The 20,637-nt window shown below is 43.1% G+C and overlaps 2 protein-coding genes across 5 annotated transcripts in view; one reads left to right on the top strand and one right to left on the bottom strand.

Annotated features, from left to right (window-relative positions):
- The window catches only part of CCDC149 (coiled-coil domain containing 149), a 112,815-nt gene extending 110,099 nt beyond the window's left edge, over nt 1-2,716 (top strand). For all 3 annotated transcript variants that reach the window (XM_068278173.1, XM_068278182.1, XM_068278192.1), the window contains one exon: nt 259-2,716. In XM_068278173.1, the coding sequence (XP_068134274.1) occupies nt 259-785 (527 nt within the window). In that variant the 3' untranslated portion in view covers nt 786-2,716. The remainder of the gene's footprint in view (nt 1-258) is intronic.
- Nucleotides 2,717-9,920: 7,204 nt separating this feature from the next.
- The window catches only part of LOC137564359 (extracellular superoxide dismutase [Cu-Zn]-like), a 34,301-nt gene continuing 23,584 nt past the window's right edge, over nt 9,921-20,637 (bottom strand). For both annotated transcript variants that reach the window (XM_068278149.1, XM_068278141.1), the window contains exon 2: nt 9,921-11,118. In XM_068278149.1, coding sequence (XP_068134250.1) covers nt 10,374-11,105 — 732 coding nt within the window. In that variant the 5' untranslated portion in view covers nt 11,106-11,118 and the 3' untranslated portion in view covers nt 9,921-10,373. The remainder of the gene's footprint in view (nt 11,119-20,637) is intronic.

Raw genomic sequence — 20,637 nt, 5'->3', positions numbered from 1 at the left:
TATACTGTGCTTTAGAGAAAAAATCAGTTCCTGCTACTGAATAGAGTAATGGAATGCTATTATTGTAGGCATAGGGATGTGCTTGCTAGGAGCATATAAACATAACTAATAGGTAACTATGCAGTTAAGTTTGATTCTTGTTTGTTTTTTGTTGTTGTTTTTTTTCCAACATGTCTTGTAGTTTGCTAAGTGGCTTACTTATGAAGCACCAATTTATTTCTATTATTTATTATTCACGTTCATCATTTGTTTCCACAGCTCACAGGCAACCAAGTGTTGACAACCGCTCTAGTAATTTGAGAAATAAAGCCAAGGAGCCCACGCAACCATTGGAAAACTCTCAAGATCCGCTTGGTAATACTTATGAAAATATGTACCTTCATCCTTTAATCCCCCTTTTGTGCTCAGAGAAAGAAGAGCTGGAGAAGAGAGGAAAGGAGATTATTGAACTAACGGAAGAACTGGCAGAAGTTGAGTTAGAAGATAACCACCTTATAAATTCAGTGACAAGACATGGTGCTGCAGATGTTTCACCTCCTCCTGATAGCTTTGAACCTCCTTTGTCCAGTCCAGGACCCACTGGCCAAACGGAGACCCAGGAGTCAGCTCCTGCTAGCCTAGATGAATCTCCAGAGTCTGCTGATGGAAGCTTTGAAGAAAGTATTGGACTCCTGAACTATGTGGACACAAAAGAGGGACAATCTGAGACCTCTGAGATAGACGAGACATTAAAGCTCAATGGTGAGGAAAGTGTTGACAAAGAAATGCAGAATGATGGATCGTGACCAAATACCCACAATTTCCAAAGATGTATTTTCTTCGTTTAAGAATCTATTTTATTTATTTCAACAATTGTCTGGTTAAGCATTTTGTGAAGCTCATTGTTAGACCAATGTAGAGTGAACCAGTTGCAAATATTAATTTGTAGTCTTTGAAATTTGGAAAGTTCAGTCATTCTGGTTGAGGGAAAAACTTTTGTCCCAGTTAGTGTGCACACATGTAAAATTACGGTCTCCTGTATGGATCGTGACTCGATCTCTTGGGTGACATTTCGGTGGCTGAGTGCAGTACAGACTCGTCTGTTTCGATAAGGTAGTGAGGAGGGATAAAGGCACAACAGGGAAGTAACCAGCAAGAGAGGTAAGGTGAAAAACAATGCGCTTTGAGGACATTGGTAAACACCCTCTTTTCTTGACTGAGGGCTGCCAGACACTGCATGCGTACCCACCTTTAGTCTCTTCTTCCATTAAAGTGGGACTCGTCTCAGAAAAGGCAGTTTTTACAGAGGTAGATTATATAAACACACTCAGATCGGGTACAGCAGAAGAAGTAGTCATAAAATTTCACATTGATTGCTATAAACCTAGATCAGAGTTGTATACAGTAGAATCCCATTATAGTAAACTTAGATATAGTGAACCTCTGGCTATATATAGTAAACTCTGTCCCCAGGACCTGACCGTGCATCCGAATGACTATACAATGTATGACCATTTCTGATGTAGTAAACTTATGATATAGTGAACTACTTGGCCAGGTCCCTTGAAGTTTACCGTAAGGGGATTTTACTGTAACTCCTTTAATATCATTTTACTAGACATTTAGACCCGTAACATAATGTGCACTGAATAGTAACACAGACTCATCTGCGACCTGCACCTGAGTATCCGCACGCGTCCTTCGCAGTGCAACACACACACACACACACACACACACACACACACACACACACACACACACACACACACACACACACACACACACACACACACACACACACACACACACACACACACACACACACACACACACACACACACACACACACCCTCTGACAGTGGCTCTTCTTTGCAACTTTCATAACTGGATTCTGTGTTTGGAGTACAGCTGCTAGAAAACAGTCAAACACCCAACCTTCTACATGAGTAGGTAGCTGCACAGATCATTGTTGCTCATTTTCAACACCTGGACTAGTCCATCGACTGGTAGAAAACCATGGACATGCTTATCTGCTAGGTTGGTAATAAACACTGTGCATTGGCTGTGTTTTTATATGTGTACCTCATAGCAAAGACAATAAGGAGAAAATTTCAGAAGGCGCAAGGCTGCACTGCTGGTGGAGGAGTGGCAGATTATTGTAAATACTCATTTGTGACTGGCTCCCTCTAACACATAAGTCGATGTTTCCAGAAGCACATGTAAGAAAATAAGATCATAGTGAAACCATATCTGCCATGAAGTGATGGTATGTGGGATAACATGTTCTCTTCCTTCAGCAATCGTTGTGGAAGGACATGGCGTCTCTCAGCCTCCCCTCAGCCAGAATCGTACTGGTGTTACTCCTCCACCAGAGTCAGCCACCACTGAAATAAAATTGTTTCCAGAACAGGGGCTTTCAAGCTGCTAGATTATATTCAAAACTGAAGCTTCTGTTTTGGGTGGACTCACTCTACTTCATGTTATTCCACTTATGTGTTAAGCCTGTTTGTTGTTTACATGTAAGCATTCCATCTGTAATTTCCACTGTTTCTTGTGTGTTAATATTTGAGGTATAATAGGACTGGATGTACTTTGTAGACTGGAAGGAATGTTTGTGTATTTCTGTAGGTTTGTCTGGTCTGACATATATTTGTGTATAGCCCTGAATGGTGGCTCAGTTATAAACAGTAAATCATGTTATGGATTCCAATAAATTCTCCAGATCTTGTCTGCTGAATGATGGGTTGGCGGCTGTCAGTGTTCATGGTGACAAGATCTCGCCATGTGACACAGGATGAGGTCTTCATAAATCTGTTTTATGTTCTGGAGAGCACAGCAAGGAGTGAGATGAGGTGATGGGAATTCTGACTGGGATATCTCAACACTGAAGTGCTCAAGATGTAACACTGAAGTGCTCAATATGTAACATGCTTGTAGTGAGTTAAAGGGAAGGTCCAAGCTGATGCATTTAAAAAAAATGTACTTACCTCCAGCCCCTGGCAGCTGTCCTGTGCCCTCGCTCCGCATCCAGCCGGTGGACCGTGGTACCCTCCTGTGTAGATGCCGACCTCGCTAGGTCGGCCTCTACTGCGCCTGCACAAGCACTGCTGTCAATCACGCTGATGTCGTCTGGAGTGTACTGCACAGTAGTTGTTTGGTGGCTGAGCAGAACACTCCAGATGACGCCAGCACGACTGAGAGCAGCTTTCGTGCAGGTGCAGTAGATGTGCGTCGGCATATACACCGGAGGGGACCCTGGGCCAGCGGCTGGAAGCGGAGCTGTGGCGAGGGCCGTATCGGCTGCTAGGGGCTGGATGAAGCCCTGGGTAAGTAGATTTTTTTTTTCTCTTTCTTCAAGCTTGGATCTGTCCTTTTTAGGACGATTAAAATTCCATATACATCACCATCATGGAGAGAGGTACAGGCAGAGAGAGAAAGGTCAACAGCCGTTTCGCGCCTATGTTCTGTGGCGCATCGTCAGGACAATTTGCCCCCAAACTAAATCTCCTTGCAGCCAGACCTTTGGGAAATTTTCGATGTCATCAGTGCTCCTGTTGCAACTTTATGGTTGGGGGTGGCCACTTTACCCACTGTGGGCGGACGTGCAGAATTAGGCAGTTTATAAATTGTAGAACAAAGGGACTTGTTTATGTCCTGATATGTCCATGTCAGCGTGTCTATGTGGGGGAGACCACCGGCATGCTGAAGGATCGTTATCAAGCTCACTGCAGGTCCATCCACATTGGGGTTGGTTCACCCCGAGTGATTGAACATATGCGGGACACTCATGGAGGGGATGTCACTAAATTAAGATTCCTAGGCCTAGAACAAGTGAAGAGGGATGTTAGAGGTGGATACTGGCATAAAAAGCAACGAGAAAGCTACTGGATATCATTTTTTGAGGCTACTGGCCCATTGGGCATGAATGAAAAGAACAACCTTGCAGTATTCATTTAAATATTTGACCATGATAGTCTAGGTGTTTATAATTTTTAACACTTAAGATTTGACTTAATATTTCTCTGACTTTGTAAATGTCTCTGAGTTTCTTAATTTTTCTAACATTTGTGATTTTTTTCATCGATAAGGACCATATCTCTGGACATATTGGGTCCTGTTGAATATTGTGGGGTGGTGAGTTATTAATAACAGATGTACAATTTATGTTTTGTTTCTTTTTTTATATACACCCCGCCATGACCTTCTATGTCTAGGATATGTTATGTTCCCTTTCTCTGTTGAGGTGGTTCTTTGATCCTAATGGAATTTTTCCCTTCACAAGTGTGAAGTTGATAATTAATTGTGAATTGCTAAATGGCCACTAGATGTCAGTCCAGCGCGGAGACGGCGTGGGTATGCGTGGAGATCGCAGCTTGGTAGATATGCATTTTTTGTAGCCACTAGATGGCAATGGGGCACATGGACTACAGATCCGTCGCCCTTATGACGCCGTGCGACGCTTGCGTTCCACCCTCTAGCCGCGACCCGGAAGTTGTATCCTCTGCTCCGGAAATACTCCGTAGAGGGGAAGTATACAGCATCTAATGACTGGCGTGCGCTCCACAGGGCGAATGGCCGCTAACTACATTAGGATCTGTTCGGACCGCCTCTATAGGTAAGAGGGGTATTTAAGGAGATTTACTTTGGGGGCAAATTGTCCTGACGATGCGCCACAGCACATAGGCGCGAAACGGCTGTTGACCTTTCTCTCTCTGCCTGTACCTCTCTCCATGATGGTGATGTATATGGAATTTTAATCGTCTTGGAATAAAGGCTATGTTTTACCTGATGTGCGCTTCCGCTTGTCCTTGGAATAGAGCTACTGTGATGATTACTGGGGAGTAGCACTCAGGTTGTACCCTTCAGCCCTGTGCATATATCCATTTCTTTTCTGTATATTGTATCTGTCCTTTTAAGGCCCATACCCACAATGCAAATTTTCGGAACGATTTTCCTACGATATTGCGCAACATTTAACAAAAATTCATCAAATGCTGTTTCAAGACTCGCCCCACCTGCAACGATTGTTTGTTTTGGAGCTAACGCCATACTGGATTAAATAGTGGAGGATCGCTCCGTTCCTAATTGATTTTGCAGGTTTTCACAAATGTTTGTCTACAACGCCGCCATTAATGCTGGCAGATTTGGGCAGATGGATCACGGAACAATTGTTCATCAGCATAGATCTGAGATTTATTCCTCTGGCTGTGGGTACTTGGCTTTAAAGTGTACCTGACCTGAGGCAAAGCTAGCCAAGGTAAGCACAGAGCTTTGTTCATGCTGGATCCACATACCTCTGTGTGTTGTTTGTTCCTCCTGATCACTTTAATCATGCCTTACTGCTAAAGTCACAATTTCAGACATGAAGAGACGGGCTTGCTGTGCTGTCACCCTTAAAGAGAACCTAAGGTGGTTCCTTGAGGGTGGGCAGATGGGACACAGAGGCATGTTCTGCGTAGTGGTGTTAAATAGCTCCCTGAAACAAAGGTATCACTGAGTGGCCAGGTGCGAGGCAGCAGGAAATTACTTCTTGTCAAAATGATGGTTCTTACTCTGAGGGCCCTTTCCCATGGGCAGCTGAACTGCGTGCTCAGTGAGCAGTTACCAAGCAGCAGCAAGCAGTTTCCAGGGAGCAGCAAGCAGTTGTGAGAGTTCGACAGTCTTTTGACTGCCTATCAACTGCTCGTGGTAAAGTGCCCCTAGGGCTATCCTACCAACAGCAACGTGGATTCATGTACTTCTATTGCAGCTGCTGCTACTGGCTAGCAGCAACTCCATTGGATAGAAATAGCAGCAATGACATTGAAGGGATTACATTAGGTACAACCATGTTACAGATTTGCTGGATATTTGATGCTGCTGAAAATCTCTGCATGTGGCACTGGTCTTCATGATAACCGGACTCCGGGTCTGTGAGACATTGAGAGTTGCAGTAACTGGAGGTCAAGCTTTGAGTAACTCCTACCTCTTCCATCTGATCTGATGTGAGGCCTTCTCCTCCTGCTTCTCAGTATGTTTTAGGATTTGCTCTTCATAAATTAACTCTGTTTTGTGTAGTGGAATTTGTAGGAAAACCAATAGTAAATTTAGAATTCAAAACCTGCCAATAATAACTGGGTAGAAATAAACCCCACCTGTGTGCATTTCAGGCTGGTTTCAGTTTCCGCTGCTCGATAAGTCACTCTAGGGAAGCTTTTGCTCGCTTGATTCTTGCTGCTACGGTTACAAATTAAGAAAACATGAATCCGATACGAGCAGCTCCTTTGCTCTCCATAAATATGACCGCAGTTCCCAGAAGACATATAATGCGATGGTCAGTGGAGATGGTGATCATTTCTGAGTTGACGCAAATGTGCACAGCTTGGAAATAGACCAAATAAAGCAGCTGCTTAATTTTTGTTTGTGATTTTCCAACGAGCTGCATGAGGTAAGCGTCAGCTTGGAACTATTGGAACTATTGACATCTCATTGACCATCCCTAATGCTGGGCATACACTGCTTGATTTTGCAGCTCGATTCTCCCGCTCGATCGATTCCCTGCTCAATGCTGGGGTGATTCTCTCATCTTCCGCTCGTTTTTCTTATCTTTTTCCATTGTGTTCAGTGTAAAATCGAACGGCGAAACGATCGGGCGTGAGATCGGACATGTCGGAAATTATCGATTGAGCCATCTAAATGGCTCAGAATCGAGCCGTGTATTCCCAGCATAATAAGGAACAGATTGACCCCAGGACTGGTGCAAAGCTGAGAGTCCCTGCCGAGCACTGTGGAAAGATATGTAAGCTGCTACCTTAGAATGGACTGCAGTGGTATTCGCATGTGTAGAGGCAGGTGGCTACAGCGCAGAAAGGCTGCTATCGCTCAGCTTACAGCGGTGCCCCTATGCAGGGACAAGATCAGCCATGCAGTATGTAAGTATATATCAGGCTATGTTAGAATGTAATTGCATTCTATACCCGCGGCATAACGAGAGGGGGAGCAGCAACTGCTATTGCAGGGGTCCCAGAGCTGTAGTGGCTGGATAGTGTACTGGTTAAGGTCTCTGCCTTTGATATAAGGCCAGGGTTCGAATTCTGGCCAGGGTCAGTTCCTATTTGGTAAGAAGTCCTTGGGCAAGAATTCCTAACACTGCAGCTTGGCCCCTTGAGAGTGCTCTTAGGGGATGCAGCTCTTGAGTGGTTTGAGTCAGACAGGATTGTCAGGATTATTATTAACTACTAACCTTCCCTCCCTCTGATACAGGGGACTATACTTCAGATCAGGTGTTTTTGTGGCTACACTTGTTATGGGTGTAAAGATCCTGTTGACCACACTTGTTGGAGACCCTTGTGAGATGGGCCATGAACGGCACCAAGGGGAAGCAAGGGAAGGGGTGTGAACATGGGGGCCCCGTCTAGTTTTGCTGGGGGGGGGCATGAATTTTTTAAAACTAAACTTAATTTTTTTATTTGCTTCTTTTTTTCACCACCTATGCCATAAACAGTACTTTTTATTATCAAAAATAAGCACTTTATTTAATGCTGGGCAGGGGCAGGTAATATGAATTCATTCAATTCTGATTCAAAGTACAGTTGTGTCTTATGCCTGGTACACACCATGCAATTTTTCTATTAGATTGACTGGAAAATTTCCATCGTTCCATAATTTCCAGCATGCTCGATCTGCTTCCGATTGAGAAAGGGATCGATTTTGTGCAGTACTGATCCATTTCTCGATCTTAAGCAGATCGGACATGCTGGAAATTATGAAAAAAAACGGTACATTTCCCATCAATCTGATGAGACAATTGCATGGTGTGTACCAGGCATTGAATTAAGGATAAGACACTGCCAGTTAGTGCATGTTTCATTTTCTGTATTTATTTCATCTTTGGTTACTTTGTGCATGTTACTTTAAACCTAGAACTCTGTGTGAATCTGTTCAGCTGTTTCCTTCCTTAGTTTACAGTGTAAATATAGACCACTCTGCACCACACACAATTACTCGTCTTTCAGTAATATACACTGGCAGATCTGATTTTATTTAAAGCAAACCTTTTATTTGGATTGGAATGCACTTGTGAATTTACAGCAAAATAAAATCTACATTGCAATGACCTCATGGTTTGATCTCTCTTCTATATGTAATTTTTATCAAAAAGCTGTGACGTGAACTGCCTGCCTCCCCATGCACATCTCCTTCAGAGAAGACGCAACCGCCATGGCTTGCATGGATTTGGCACAAGCGATAAATGGCCAATACTGGCCAACCGTGAGTGGATAGTTGGGGCTCAGACCTCTGGCTATTGTATAGCTGAAGCGCTGGCTTTCAAGATTTTTTTTTTCTTCTGGTGCTTGAATTTGATGCTTGGGGTTATAGATGAACTGAAATGTAAAATTGAACTTCATCCCAATCAGTAGCTGATGCCCCCTTTCCCACAAGAAAGCTTTACTTTTTCTTAAACAGATCATCAGGGACATCTGTGTAGCTGATAGTGTGGTGAAACCCCTCTCACAGTGTGATGTCATTGCCGTGACAGTTTCCTGTCTCTGAACCTCATTACATTGGCCTCAATTCACTAAGCAGTTTAGAGTAGTCTACTGATGGTTTGGTATAAATCAGGCGCATCAAAAGGGAATTCCTAAATAATTACCGAATGTTTTAGACCTGGTCTAAAACATTCAGTAATTGCACAATTCACAAAGACAAGGAGTAACCACGCCCACTTTTTCTGACAGATTAGACCAGCTGATTTATGTTGGTAAAGTACTTCTGTGAGGTATTTTAGATGTGAGGATGGAGCTTTTTGAATTAATTATGCAGAGGAGAGCTCGTCAGAGGAGAAGGATGTCAGTCATAGCTACTTGTATCTTTAGACCTCGTACGCTAATTAGACCTTTTGATGCGACTGATTGCTGGTTTACACCAAACCAGCAGTAGACTAAAACCATCAGTAGACTAGTCTAAACTGCTTAGTGAATTGAGGCCATTGTGGAAGATAATGACTTTTGCTAACTGCCAAGCAAGCAGTGCCTAAAGCTGGCCATACACTGGCCCGATTTGCCGCCTATTCGACAGCAGATTCGATCACTGGGATCGAATCTGCTGCCAATCGTTTGCGCTAAACGCACCCGCCGATCCGATTTACTCCGAAAATCGAATCGGTCCGTCGATCGCGCCATGGGGGTTACTTCCGTCGATCGCCCGCGGGTAGGGAGCGCGTCGCTAGCGGCGGCCGATCCGATACAGTTATACATTACCTGACGCTGGCTCCCTGGCATCTTCTCCGCGCTTCTCTCTTGCTTCCATCCCAGCGTACATTAACTTCCTGTGTCACTCCACTGACCAGGAAGTTCAAATAGAGGGCGCTCTATTTGAACTTCCTGGTCATGGAGTGACACAGTGTACACTGGGATGCGGTGCAGGGTGCAGCGCGGAGAAGAGGACCCGGAGCCAGCTTCAGGTAATGTATGTGGGGGGGGGGGGGGGGGGGGGACAGGCGGCGGCTCCACAGATTGTGATCGGTTTCAGGCTGAAATCGATTCACAATCTTTTCGCAGTAAAGGCAGCCATACGATCCCTCTCTGATCAGATTCGATCAGATAGTGATCTGTCAGCTGGTCGATCTAATGGCAAATCGACCAGTGTATGGCTACCTTTACTTTGTGCATAAATAAAGATATATTTTTTTAATAAAAACAACCTTTTAGCCTAGGTGTGTTTATAGATAAGCTGTTGACCTGCACACTCATGGAGGATCAAACAACATGAATGAACAATGAATGGCATGGCGAGTATGAAACATTTTGTGATCTAGCCTCTTTTTTTTTTTTTTTTTTGGAACGTCTCACTTTGCAATGTTTTGATTTTTTTTTCCTCCGACTAGTATCTTTCGGAGACAATCCTATTTAATGCAACATTGGTGCACTGGAGAGATTTTAGGAAACTCAGACTGATTCAGCTAGCTTTAGAATCTGTTTTTATTTTTGATATGTCCTATTTACAATTTGTAGTGGGGAGGGAGTCAGGGGGAAAACTGAAATACGGTCAATACACTTTAATATTACAGAGATAAAGCTTGCAGTTATTCATAAACTGATGGACAAGATAGACATGTGTTTAATGATATGAGGTATTTATTAACACACACATATCTAAAGCCTGGTAAACGCATCCAATTTTGATTGGCCAATTTTACCGTTACTATGTAGTATAAGGACCAACAAATGTTGAGTACTTATAAGCAGCTTGTGTAGGTAAGCTCTCATACTACATGGATGTGATACAATTGATCTGTAAATAATCGATCCAAATTGAAGGTGTGTACAAGGCTTCAAATGCTTGTAAACTGAAGCCATTGTTCTTGGCAGGAATAATGAATTGTAGGTTGCCTTACATTATTGCTAGAAAGACCATTATTTTGGTTTCCTCGATTGCCTCTTAGTGTGTCTTGCTACTTTTGGATGATTCTGTTTTTGATTTTCTTCCATATATTTATCCCAGCTATTTTTACTGATGGTCCCTATTACACAACAGGCAAGACGGGGACCAGCATTTCCGTTTTCCAAACTGGCCTTGTTGCCACCTTTGCCAAGGTCATCAGCCATCTTGTGCACAACAATTGATCTACCAATTACGCTGAATGGCCCGAAGAGGTAAGCGTTAATGTTTCTGAGATGTTGCTTGAGCTTTCCATTCTTGACACGGAAGTTTCCAAAATCACCTGGGTGTTGTGGGTGGTTCATGGAATGTGGATTGTAATGTCCACCAGCAGAATCGCAGCCACTGCTAAGATCACCAAAATCATGGATGTGAATGGCTCTGGCAGTCTGATTGGCATCCAGAGGAAAGCCCTCTATGGAGAGGACCACGTCTAACTTGCCATGAGGATAGGCTTGCTTGAAGAAAAGCTGGCCCGTAACTTGGATTTCACTGGCATTTAGCTTTGGATTAGGCTGGAGATTGCATGTAGCATAGACCGTTTTTTCTTCGGTGCTTTGGGCGGGAATGCCATTGAGTAATGTGTGCCACAATTCATTGATCTTCTGGGACATATCATTGAACTGATCTGATTGGCACGGCTGCTCATCTTCTGCTCCAGCTCCAAAAGAAATTGTAGCAACCAGGATGAGTATCGTGGTGATCATCTTGCAACGACAACTAAAAAGTAAAATATTGGGTTAAATGATCAGTTACATAATCGGCCTGCCGGGTTTATAAAAAATTGTACTAAGTGCTACCTAAAAGTATCAACCGAGCAGACTCTATGCTTGGTTCTTTCATTTCAGATTCAAGAATGAAAAGTGGCATATTTTAAAGAGTTGGTAATGGACAAGGGGGTATCTTAAAGTTTTTTAATCAACACCTATGATGGATGTCGCCCTTTGAAGATCAGCACCTGATCCCCTTGGGCGCCATTGCTGTGCTGGGCTGCACAGATTAGATTCAACTGTGTAGCAAACGCTCTGTGTTGCTATGCGGGGGTGTTGCACTGGGGAATACAGTACATATGAATTGGCCGCTGGGAGACTTGGGCGCAGGATACAGCCGGTTTGGCTTATCCTACTGCTGCACAAGTTCCCGGCGATGTTAAATGCTATTGCTGGAAGGCGAATTACACTGTTTTAGAAGCAACTTCAGCTCCGCCAAAGTTACTCACTGTGCGCCGCTATAGCCGTAATTCCTATTACAGCCTATGGTGAAGCCCAAATCTCCTGCGCTGGAATCGCAGCGCTCGGAGCTGGAGGTTAGTTCATTTGTTGGGCAGAACACTTGTGCGTCGAGGATCGGGCGCCTCTGTACACACGCTGAGGCAGTCATTATCGGTCGCCACAGCTGACTTTAGTCAAGCGTGTGTACAGGACTTAAAGAGGAACTGTAACCAAGTATTGAACTTCATTCCAATCAGTAGCTGACAATCCTTTCTCCATGTGAAATCTTTACCTTTTCTCAAATAGATAATCATAGCTCCCAACTGTCCCTCTTTTGGAAGGACAGTCCCTCTTTGGGAGCCCTGTCCCTCTTTCCTCCTCATTTGTCCCTCTTTCTATGTAAAAATCTATCTATCTCTACTAAAAATGTGTTTGATTGACTCTAAACTTTATTCCCATCCTTTAAATTGATATATTACTAATTTTAAAATGTTTCTATCCCGGTTCATTTTCCTTCATAGTAAGGACCAGTGTGGTTTGAATTATAAAACATATTTTTCCTATGAAATGTTTATGGTGTGCGTGACTAGGGGTGTAACAGGGGCGTTATCAGGGGTGTGGCAGGGGTGTGGCTTGTGTCCCTCTTTCTCATCTTAAAAAGTTGGGAGGTATGGATTATCAGGGGGTCTGTGTGGATGATATTGTGGTGAAACCCCTCCTAAAGTGTGATGTCATGACCATGGTTTTCTGTCTTCGAACATCATTACATTGTGGGAAATAACAGTTTTCCAACTGCCAAGCAAACAGTATCTCCCTCTGTGTATAGAGCTCTCAGTGACAAACACTCCGTACATATCTTCTGGCAGAACTAAAGCTGTAATGACCAGTGATACATTTCCAAAATTAAATCAGGGAGAGAAAAGATTTTACAATAGGCAAACACTGACTACATAATCTATAAATGAATATTTAAAAAAAACAAGCAATTTTATTAATTATGTTATTTTCATCTGAGGTGAGAGTTACAGTATTTTTGAGCAATATCGGTTGCCTGGCTGTCCTGATGATCCTTTGCCTCTAATACTGTTAGCGACAGACCCTGAACAAGCATGCAGATCACCTGATATCACCAATATTGTCAGAACTGAGCTGCATGCTTTCTGGTGTGATTAAGACATTACTGGAGCCAAATAGATCAGCAGGGCTGCCAGGCAACTGGTATTGTTTAACAGGGAATAAGTATGGCAGCTTCCTTATCACTCTCACCTCGAATTCTTTTTAAAGGACAACTGTAGCAAGAGGGCTATGGAGGCAGCTATATGTCTTTCCTTTAAGCAATATCAGTTACTTGGCTATCCTGCTAAAGGCTCATACACACACTCAACAAAAGTCTTTTAAATACACGATTATCAAACAACTTGAAGAAGTTGGATGATTTTTGTCAAGTAAAAGACATGCAAACGACAAGGCGTTATCACTGATAAGAGGTGTCCAACGACTGATAAGATGAAGCTCAAGTCAATCGATCTGTTGGATTGACTTGACAAATGACTGAGAGAAGTTGTTTTCAACATGGCAATGTGTACAGAAGTCTGCTACGACTTTTCAACAGCTTCCATTACTAACTAGAACATATTAGTCGTTCACCGGTTGAGTAACGATATGTAAATTCGTAGTTGTTCGTCGAGTCATTCCGTGTGTATAATAGTAGTTTGCATGCCAAGACGTATCTTTCCAACTTTTTAAATCGTAGTCTTTTGTAAAGTTGCTTAAAGGAAAAGACTTTTGTTGAGCGGGTGTATGTGGCTTAATACTCTTATCCATAGACCCTGAACAGGCATGGCGCAGATCAGGTGTTTCTGACGTTATTGTCAGATCTGATAAGATTAGCTGCATGCTTGTTTTTGGTGTGATTCAGACACTACTGCACCGGTATTGTTTAATAGGAAAGTAATATGGCAGCTTCCATCTCCCTTCAGTTGTCCCTTCATTCTTTTCCCTTCAGTTTAAGACAGGCTGCTGGGGCAACACGCCACCCTTTGGATGACTTTTGTTTTCTTGCCAAATTAAGATTTTTATACTCCTTAAAATGTTTATTTGTATTCACATCCCTAGCCCTAACAGTCATAGGCACCTGTGTCCTCTCCGGTGGTAAATGGGATAGATAGTGGAATGTTACCATGGTTAGATTATACAATAAAGGTTTATCTTTTCACTTGGATGAAGGGGAAACATACCCTGTAATTACAATGGTCGGGAACCGTAATCTGGGGACCATGACTCAAAAAATCCTAACCAGCTTCTACACTGCCACCATTGAGTCAATCCTCTGCTCCTCCATCTTGGTCTGGTATGCTGGGGCCACCGCCAATGACAAGGACAAACTTCAGAGGGTCATTAGGTCAGCAGAGAGGATCGTTGGGTGCCCCCTCCCCTCTCTTGCCCTGCTACACAACAACAGACTGAAATCCAGGGCTCGGAGGATTGCCAATGATCCTTCTCACCCAGGCCACCGCTACTTCAGCCTGCTGCCACTGGGCCGGAGGCTTCGGGCCATCTCCACAAAGACCACGAGGCACAGAAACTCATTCTTCCCCTTGGCGGTCAACCTCCTCAACGCCCTCCACATACTACCATCAATGCAAGCCCCGAAGAGCTGCGGGGCGGTCTGTGCCATGGCGGATCGTTCAACCAACCCTCCAGACTAACCATCTCGGTGTCACACTAGGGACTGTGATGCTAAGGATGTATAGGGTAATGCAATACTAGGTATAGTGGAATTCAATTGTATAGAGCAATGCAATGTGTAGTGGAATGAATTGAAATGTAACTAACTCACGCTAACCGATGCCTCTACGGCTCGCTGCTATCTATCTATGCCTCTACCTATGTCTTCTCTCTGAGCCAGATGTATTGTGCCAAAAACAATTCCGGGCATGACCCAGTCATGCTTGGCGAAATAAAGTTTTCTGATTTCTGATCAGAGAAGAACATGGAAGAATCCTTGGAATTCTGCTGTAATCACACCTAAAGGCGGAATTGGCTTGTGTAATTACATCCTCCCCATACACACCAAGGGGCAACTTGAAAAGAGGGCTGTGTTGGCCATTTTCAATGCTAAACATCAAAACTGAGATCTGTACCTTTCTGGTATTTTAAAAAGCTGTTACATAGTTATTTGGGTTGAAAAAAGACATACGTCCATCGAGTTCAACCAGAGAACAAAGTACAACACCAGCCTGCTCCCTCACATATCCCTGTTGATCCAGAGGAAGGCGAAAAACCCTTACAAGGCATGGTCCAATTAGCCCAAAAAGGGAAAAAAATCCTTCCTGACTCCAGGTGGCAATCGGATAAAATCCCTGGATCAACATCATTGGGCATTACCTAGTAATTGAAGCTATGGATGTCTTTCAATGCAAGGAAAGCATCTAAGCCCCCTTTAAATGCAGGTATAGAATTTGCCATAACTATTTCCTGTGAAAATGCATTCCACATTATAATCACTCTTACTGTAAAGAACCCTTTCCTAAATAAATGTCTAAAACGGTTTTCCTCCATGCGCAGATTATGTCCTCTAGTCCTTTGAGAAGGCCTAGGGACAAAAAGCTCATCCACCAAGCTTTTATATTGCCCTCTGATGTATTTATACATGTTAATTAGATCCCCTCTAAGGCGTCTTTTCTCTAGAATAAATAAACCCAGTTTATCTAACCTTTCTTGGTAAGTGAGACCTTCCATCCCACGTATCAATTTTGTTGCTCGTCTCTGCACCTGCTCTAAAACTGCAATATCTTTCCTGTAATGTGGTGCCCAGAAGAATAAGTAAGTTTTTTGTGAGTCAGCTCCCTTATGTCTAGTATCACTGTCGGCTGTAGCTGAGATGGGAGTGATTACAGGGAATCTAAATTGAGGAAACTCACTGATGGTTAGATACATGCCTATGTAGAGGGAAGGCTCTGGATACCTACAGCCTGTCCAGTCCTCAGTCTGTTCCATCGTTCCTGCACCATACCTGGTTGAAGTTATTCCACTTGCTAGGCCAAATACAGTGGGATGCTAAAGTTTGGGCTACCTTGTTAATCGTCATGATTTTCCTGTATAAATTGTTGGTTGTTATGATAAAAAATACCAGTTAAATATATCATATAGGAGACACACACAGTGATATTTGAGAAGTGAAATGAAGTTTATTGGATTTACAGCAAGTGTGCAATAATTGTTTAACCTCCTGAGCGTTACGCCGCTCAGGAGGGTTTGCAGCCAAGAGTCCCCAGTATAATTTTTAGAGATTGTATGGCTGTAATAGCTTCAGCTAGCACTAGGCTAGCTAGCAGTGGTGTCCGGCATCCAGCGATTATTTTTGATTCCCCCCGATCGCCCGCTAAATACATTACCCAGCCAGGATCCAGTCCAGGAATCGGCGCAGCCTCCCCGGACAGCTACGCTCTTCTCTATGGAGAGGATCGAACATGATGTCATGCGCCGAGCCGATCCTCCCCATAGAGAGGACCGTAAATGTGCAGGGAGGCTGTGCGATTGCTGGATCCAGGGGGGTAATGTATTTAGCGGGCGATCGGGGGGATCAAAAGTAATCGGGGGATGCTTGCCACCATTGCTAGCTAGCCTAGTGCTAGCTGAAGCTATTACAGCTATACAATCTCTCAAAATTATACTGGGGGACTCCTGGGGACAGCCGGCGGTATGCCCGACACATTGTCGGGCATGCTGCTAAGGAGGTTAAACAAAATTTAGACCGGTGCATAAATTTGGGCACTGTTGTCATTTTATTGATTCCAAAACCTTTAGAACTAATTATTGGAACTTAAATTGGCTTTTTAAGTTCAGTGACCCCTGACCTACATACACAGGTGAATCCAATTATGAGAAAGAGTATTTAAGGAGATCAATTTTAAGTTTCCCTCCTTTTACTTTTCTCTGAAGAGTAACAACATGGGGGTCTCAAAACAACTCTCAAATGACCTGAAGACAAAGATTGTGGTTTAGGGGAAGGATACAGAAAGCGGTCTCAGAGATTTCAGCTGTCCGTTTCCACAGTTAGGAACATATTGATGAAATGGAAGACCACAGGCTCAGTTCAAGTTAAGGCTCGAAGTGGCAGACAAAGAAAAATCTCGGATAAGCAGAAGTGACAAATGGTGAGAACAGTCATAGTCAACCCACAGACCAGCACCAAAGACCTACAACATCATCTTGCTGCAGATGGAGTCACTGTGCATCGTTCAACCATTCGGCGCACTTTACACAAGGAGATTCTGTATGCAGAGGAAGCCTTTTCTCCGTCCACAGCACAAACAGAGCCGCTTGAGGTATGCTAACGCACATTTGGACAAGCCAGCTTCATTTTGGAATAAGGTGCCGTGGACTGATGAAACTAAAACTAAAATTGAGTTATTTGGGCATAACAAGGGGCGTTATGCATGGAGGAAAGATCAGGTGTTTCTGACTGAAGTGTCATTGTAGGGCAGAATGGGAAGGAGGGAATTCTCATGCCACACATGCTTCCTTTCATGCCTCAAAATGTCAAATAAAAATGTTCATTCTACTAGTCGAGACCTGTATTGGAAAGCTGGGCACAGGTCACATGACCTCTGTTCAGTACAGATAGACCCTGACTTACGAACATCACGACAATGTGAAATTTGATTCTGTGGGAACACTGGAGGCACAGGGGGGCATAGGAGGTACAGAGATGGTGCAGTGTTTTGACTTATAGATAGATTCAGGTTTAGAAGAAACCTGCAGTCCCTATCTCGTTAAAGAGGCACTGAAGGGAAAAAAAAATATGATATAGTGAATTGGTTGTGTACTATGAATAATTACTAGAAGATTAGCAGCAAAGAAAATATTCTCATACTTTTATTTTCAGGTATATAGTGTTTTTTCTAACATTGCATCATTCTTTAATATGTGCAGATTACACAACACTCAGCATTCAAAATGAGTCTTTCAGAGCAGTCTGTGAAGTAATGACCTCTCCTCTAGCAGAGAAAAAGTAAACAGTTCACTTACAGTTGAGATAATAAAAGTCAGATAACCGCCCTCTCCACGACTAAAGCCCCGTCTACACCATAAGAGATTGCAGCGATCCGGCGGCTCGATTAGCCGCCGGATCGCCTCTTCCGCGTGCCCGCCGCATTCGATTCCCCGCTCGCCGCGTGTGCGCCGCATTCGATTCCCCGCTCGTGCCCGCTTGTCCCCACCGGCACCGCTTATCTTCCGCTCGATTCCCTGCCATTGTCCCCTCGCGGGGAGCGAGCAGGGAATCGGCGGTGTGGAGATCCGTTCTGTCGGATCTTATCAATCGAGTCGCATCAGCGGCTCGATTGATAAGGAGCATCGCGGCTGCATCTACTCGTGTAGATGCGGCTTAAGACTTAGTCGGAGAGTTAATGGCTTGTTTGCATAGAGATCACAACTGGAGTTTCTCAACTCTTCCTGTACTGGAAACAATTAGACTGATGTATCTGATCTTAATGTTTTATTTCTTAGCTGTACTACACATACAAATCATAATTTCATCATTTTTTTTTTTCGCTTCAGTGTCTCTTTAACTGGGGATTTCCTGTATATAACGTTATGTGTTTATTTTGGGGGGAAAAAATATACTGTCTGCAGTGGAAAGTGAAATAGATTTGCTTTTCATTTTGAATTGTCTATGCTTTTAAAATAATTTTTATTGCCTAGGGAAATTTTAAGGAACAAAAGAAAGGCTGATTAGAGACAGGAGCCAATGGACAAAAATACATACTAGAAATTTGTGACCGCTGTAGGTTATTACCGTATACTCTGTGCATCTTTGACGGCTTGTGTACACCCAAATGGAGTTATTGATTTGACTGCAGTGTTTTATGTAAAAGAAGAAATCCCTTCTTGCCAATGCGTAGTGCCAAGACACATCAACGTAGCCAAATTTCTCTGGCAAGGGGTAATCGGCAAATATTGACTCATTCGGTCATAGAGAAATTTTTTTATTTTTTTTTTAGAAGGGACAGAGAATGATCACTTTGTGAGAATACAGAGATGCACTTTCATTGGTAGATACTGTATAGAGCAGAAGCAGGAAAAGGCTAAATAAGTGTTTATGCAGAAATAACAGGACTGGCATACTGGTTAAATTCTTGCAGGAAGTAACCTTAGAATCTAAAGTATTATAAAACATTGAAAAGCTGAAACATGGAGATCTCTGTACATTAAGGCCTTGCTCACACTGCAAATGATTTATTTTGATCCAGTTTGTGCAAGTGGCAAAGCGGGTATTAATTGATCACCAACGTTCCAGCACTAGCCATATAAGGAGATCAGGAAGACTGTCAGGTAACTGGTATTGTTTAAAAAGAAATAAATATAGTGGCCTCCATATTGCTCAGTTCAGGTGTCCTTTAAAAACTTCAGCGCACCTGATTGGATGTTTGTTTTGATTTTCTTGCTACTTTTCAACGCATATTGCCTTCCATGTAAAAATGTAAATTGTCTCCATATCAAAGTTAGGCCGGATCCACACTATGGCCTGGTGAACACCAAAAACCGCTAGCAGATCCGCAAAATGCTAGCAGATTTTGAAACTCTCTTTCTTTTTCTGTAGCGTTTCAGCTAGCGTTTTGCGGTTTTGTGTAGCGGTTTAGATGTAGTAGATTTCATGTATTGTTACAGTAAAGCTGTTACTGAACAGCTACTGTAACAAAAAACGCCTGGCAAACCGCTCTGCAGTGCCGTTTTTCAGAGCGGTTTGCGTTTTTCCTATACTTAACATTGCGGCAGAAACGCCTCCGCAATCCAAAATCTGCAGCAGCCCGGGAGTATGCGTTTCTGCAAAACGCCTCCCGCTCTGGTGTGCACCAGCCCATTTAAATACATTACCCAAGCGTATCCGCAGCCGCAAGCGGATCGCAAAACGCAGCCGAACCGCTCTGGTGTGCACTAGGCCTCTAAGCGCTTTTCAGAGCGCTTTGTGATTGATTAGCGCTTTCTGATCGCTTTTTAAAAATTTCTCCCATTCACTTTCATTAAAATTGCGTTAAAAATCGCCACAATGGCATACATGAAAAATCATGGCAATTTTTACCAAGATGTTAATGAAAGTGAATGGGAAAAATTTTTAAAAAGCGCTAATCAATCACAAAGCGCTCAGAAAGGTGCTTATAATGTGGATCTGGCTTCAAAGTAGTTTTCCAAGGAAATAGGCATTATTCAATAACCAGTAATTTTTTTCCCATGATTAATTGCAAATGCTAATAATTTCAGATGATTTCTATAAATATCCCACTTACTTTTAACTGGCAATCAGCCAGAGAAGGAGGAAATGGGGGTGGTAGAGTGTTACAATTCAGAAAGACGTGTTTGCTATCAGTCCCTTACAATACCACTAATCTGCAAAAAAGAACAAAACCCACACACTTTAGCGGTGGTGTAGCATATGAGCACTGTGCGTGAAAGACCTTCTTACTTTGACCCAGGCTTTACAAAATAGAACAATTTTCTGTTTAGCCAGTCTTGCTTTTTGAAAGTAAATACTTTTTAACAACTTTAAATCACAAAAAAATGACTCCCCCCTGTCTCTCTCTTGTGGCTGGGAGCATTCTGCGTCTGCGAAGTACCGTAGTTACTGCACAGAATGCTCTTAGCTATTGAGATGCACATGCAGCCAGGCTGCGCATGCGCAACAAATGCAACTCGGGCAGAATACCGGGCCGTACAGGACAGGAGCAGCCCAAGAATATGGCAAGGGACTGAGTAGCCTCAACGGGGCTGGAGGAAACCCCAGGTAAGTATAAAACCTGAGTTTAGTACACGCTTTCAATTATGATTGGCCAATAACTGGCTACGGTAATTCTACCACCTCCCTATAGTATAAGGGACAACAGATTTTGAATACTATGAACAGAATGTGAAGGTATGTTCTCGTAATACATAGAGGTATTAAAATTGGTCTGTAATTGGACAATCAAAATTGAAGGTGTGTACCAGGCTTAACCCTTTAAACAAAGTTCTGATACTTTAAACTTTT

This window comes from Hyperolius riggenbachi, chromosome 1 (genome assembly GCF_040937935.1).
Source record: "Hyperolius riggenbachi isolate aHypRig1 chromosome 1, aHypRig1.pri, whole genome shotgun sequence".
NCBI lineage: Eukaryota > Metazoa > Chordata > Amphibia > Anura > Hyperoliidae > Hyperolius > Hyperolius riggenbachi.
This window is presented reverse-complemented; position numbering and strand designations above follow the sequence as displayed.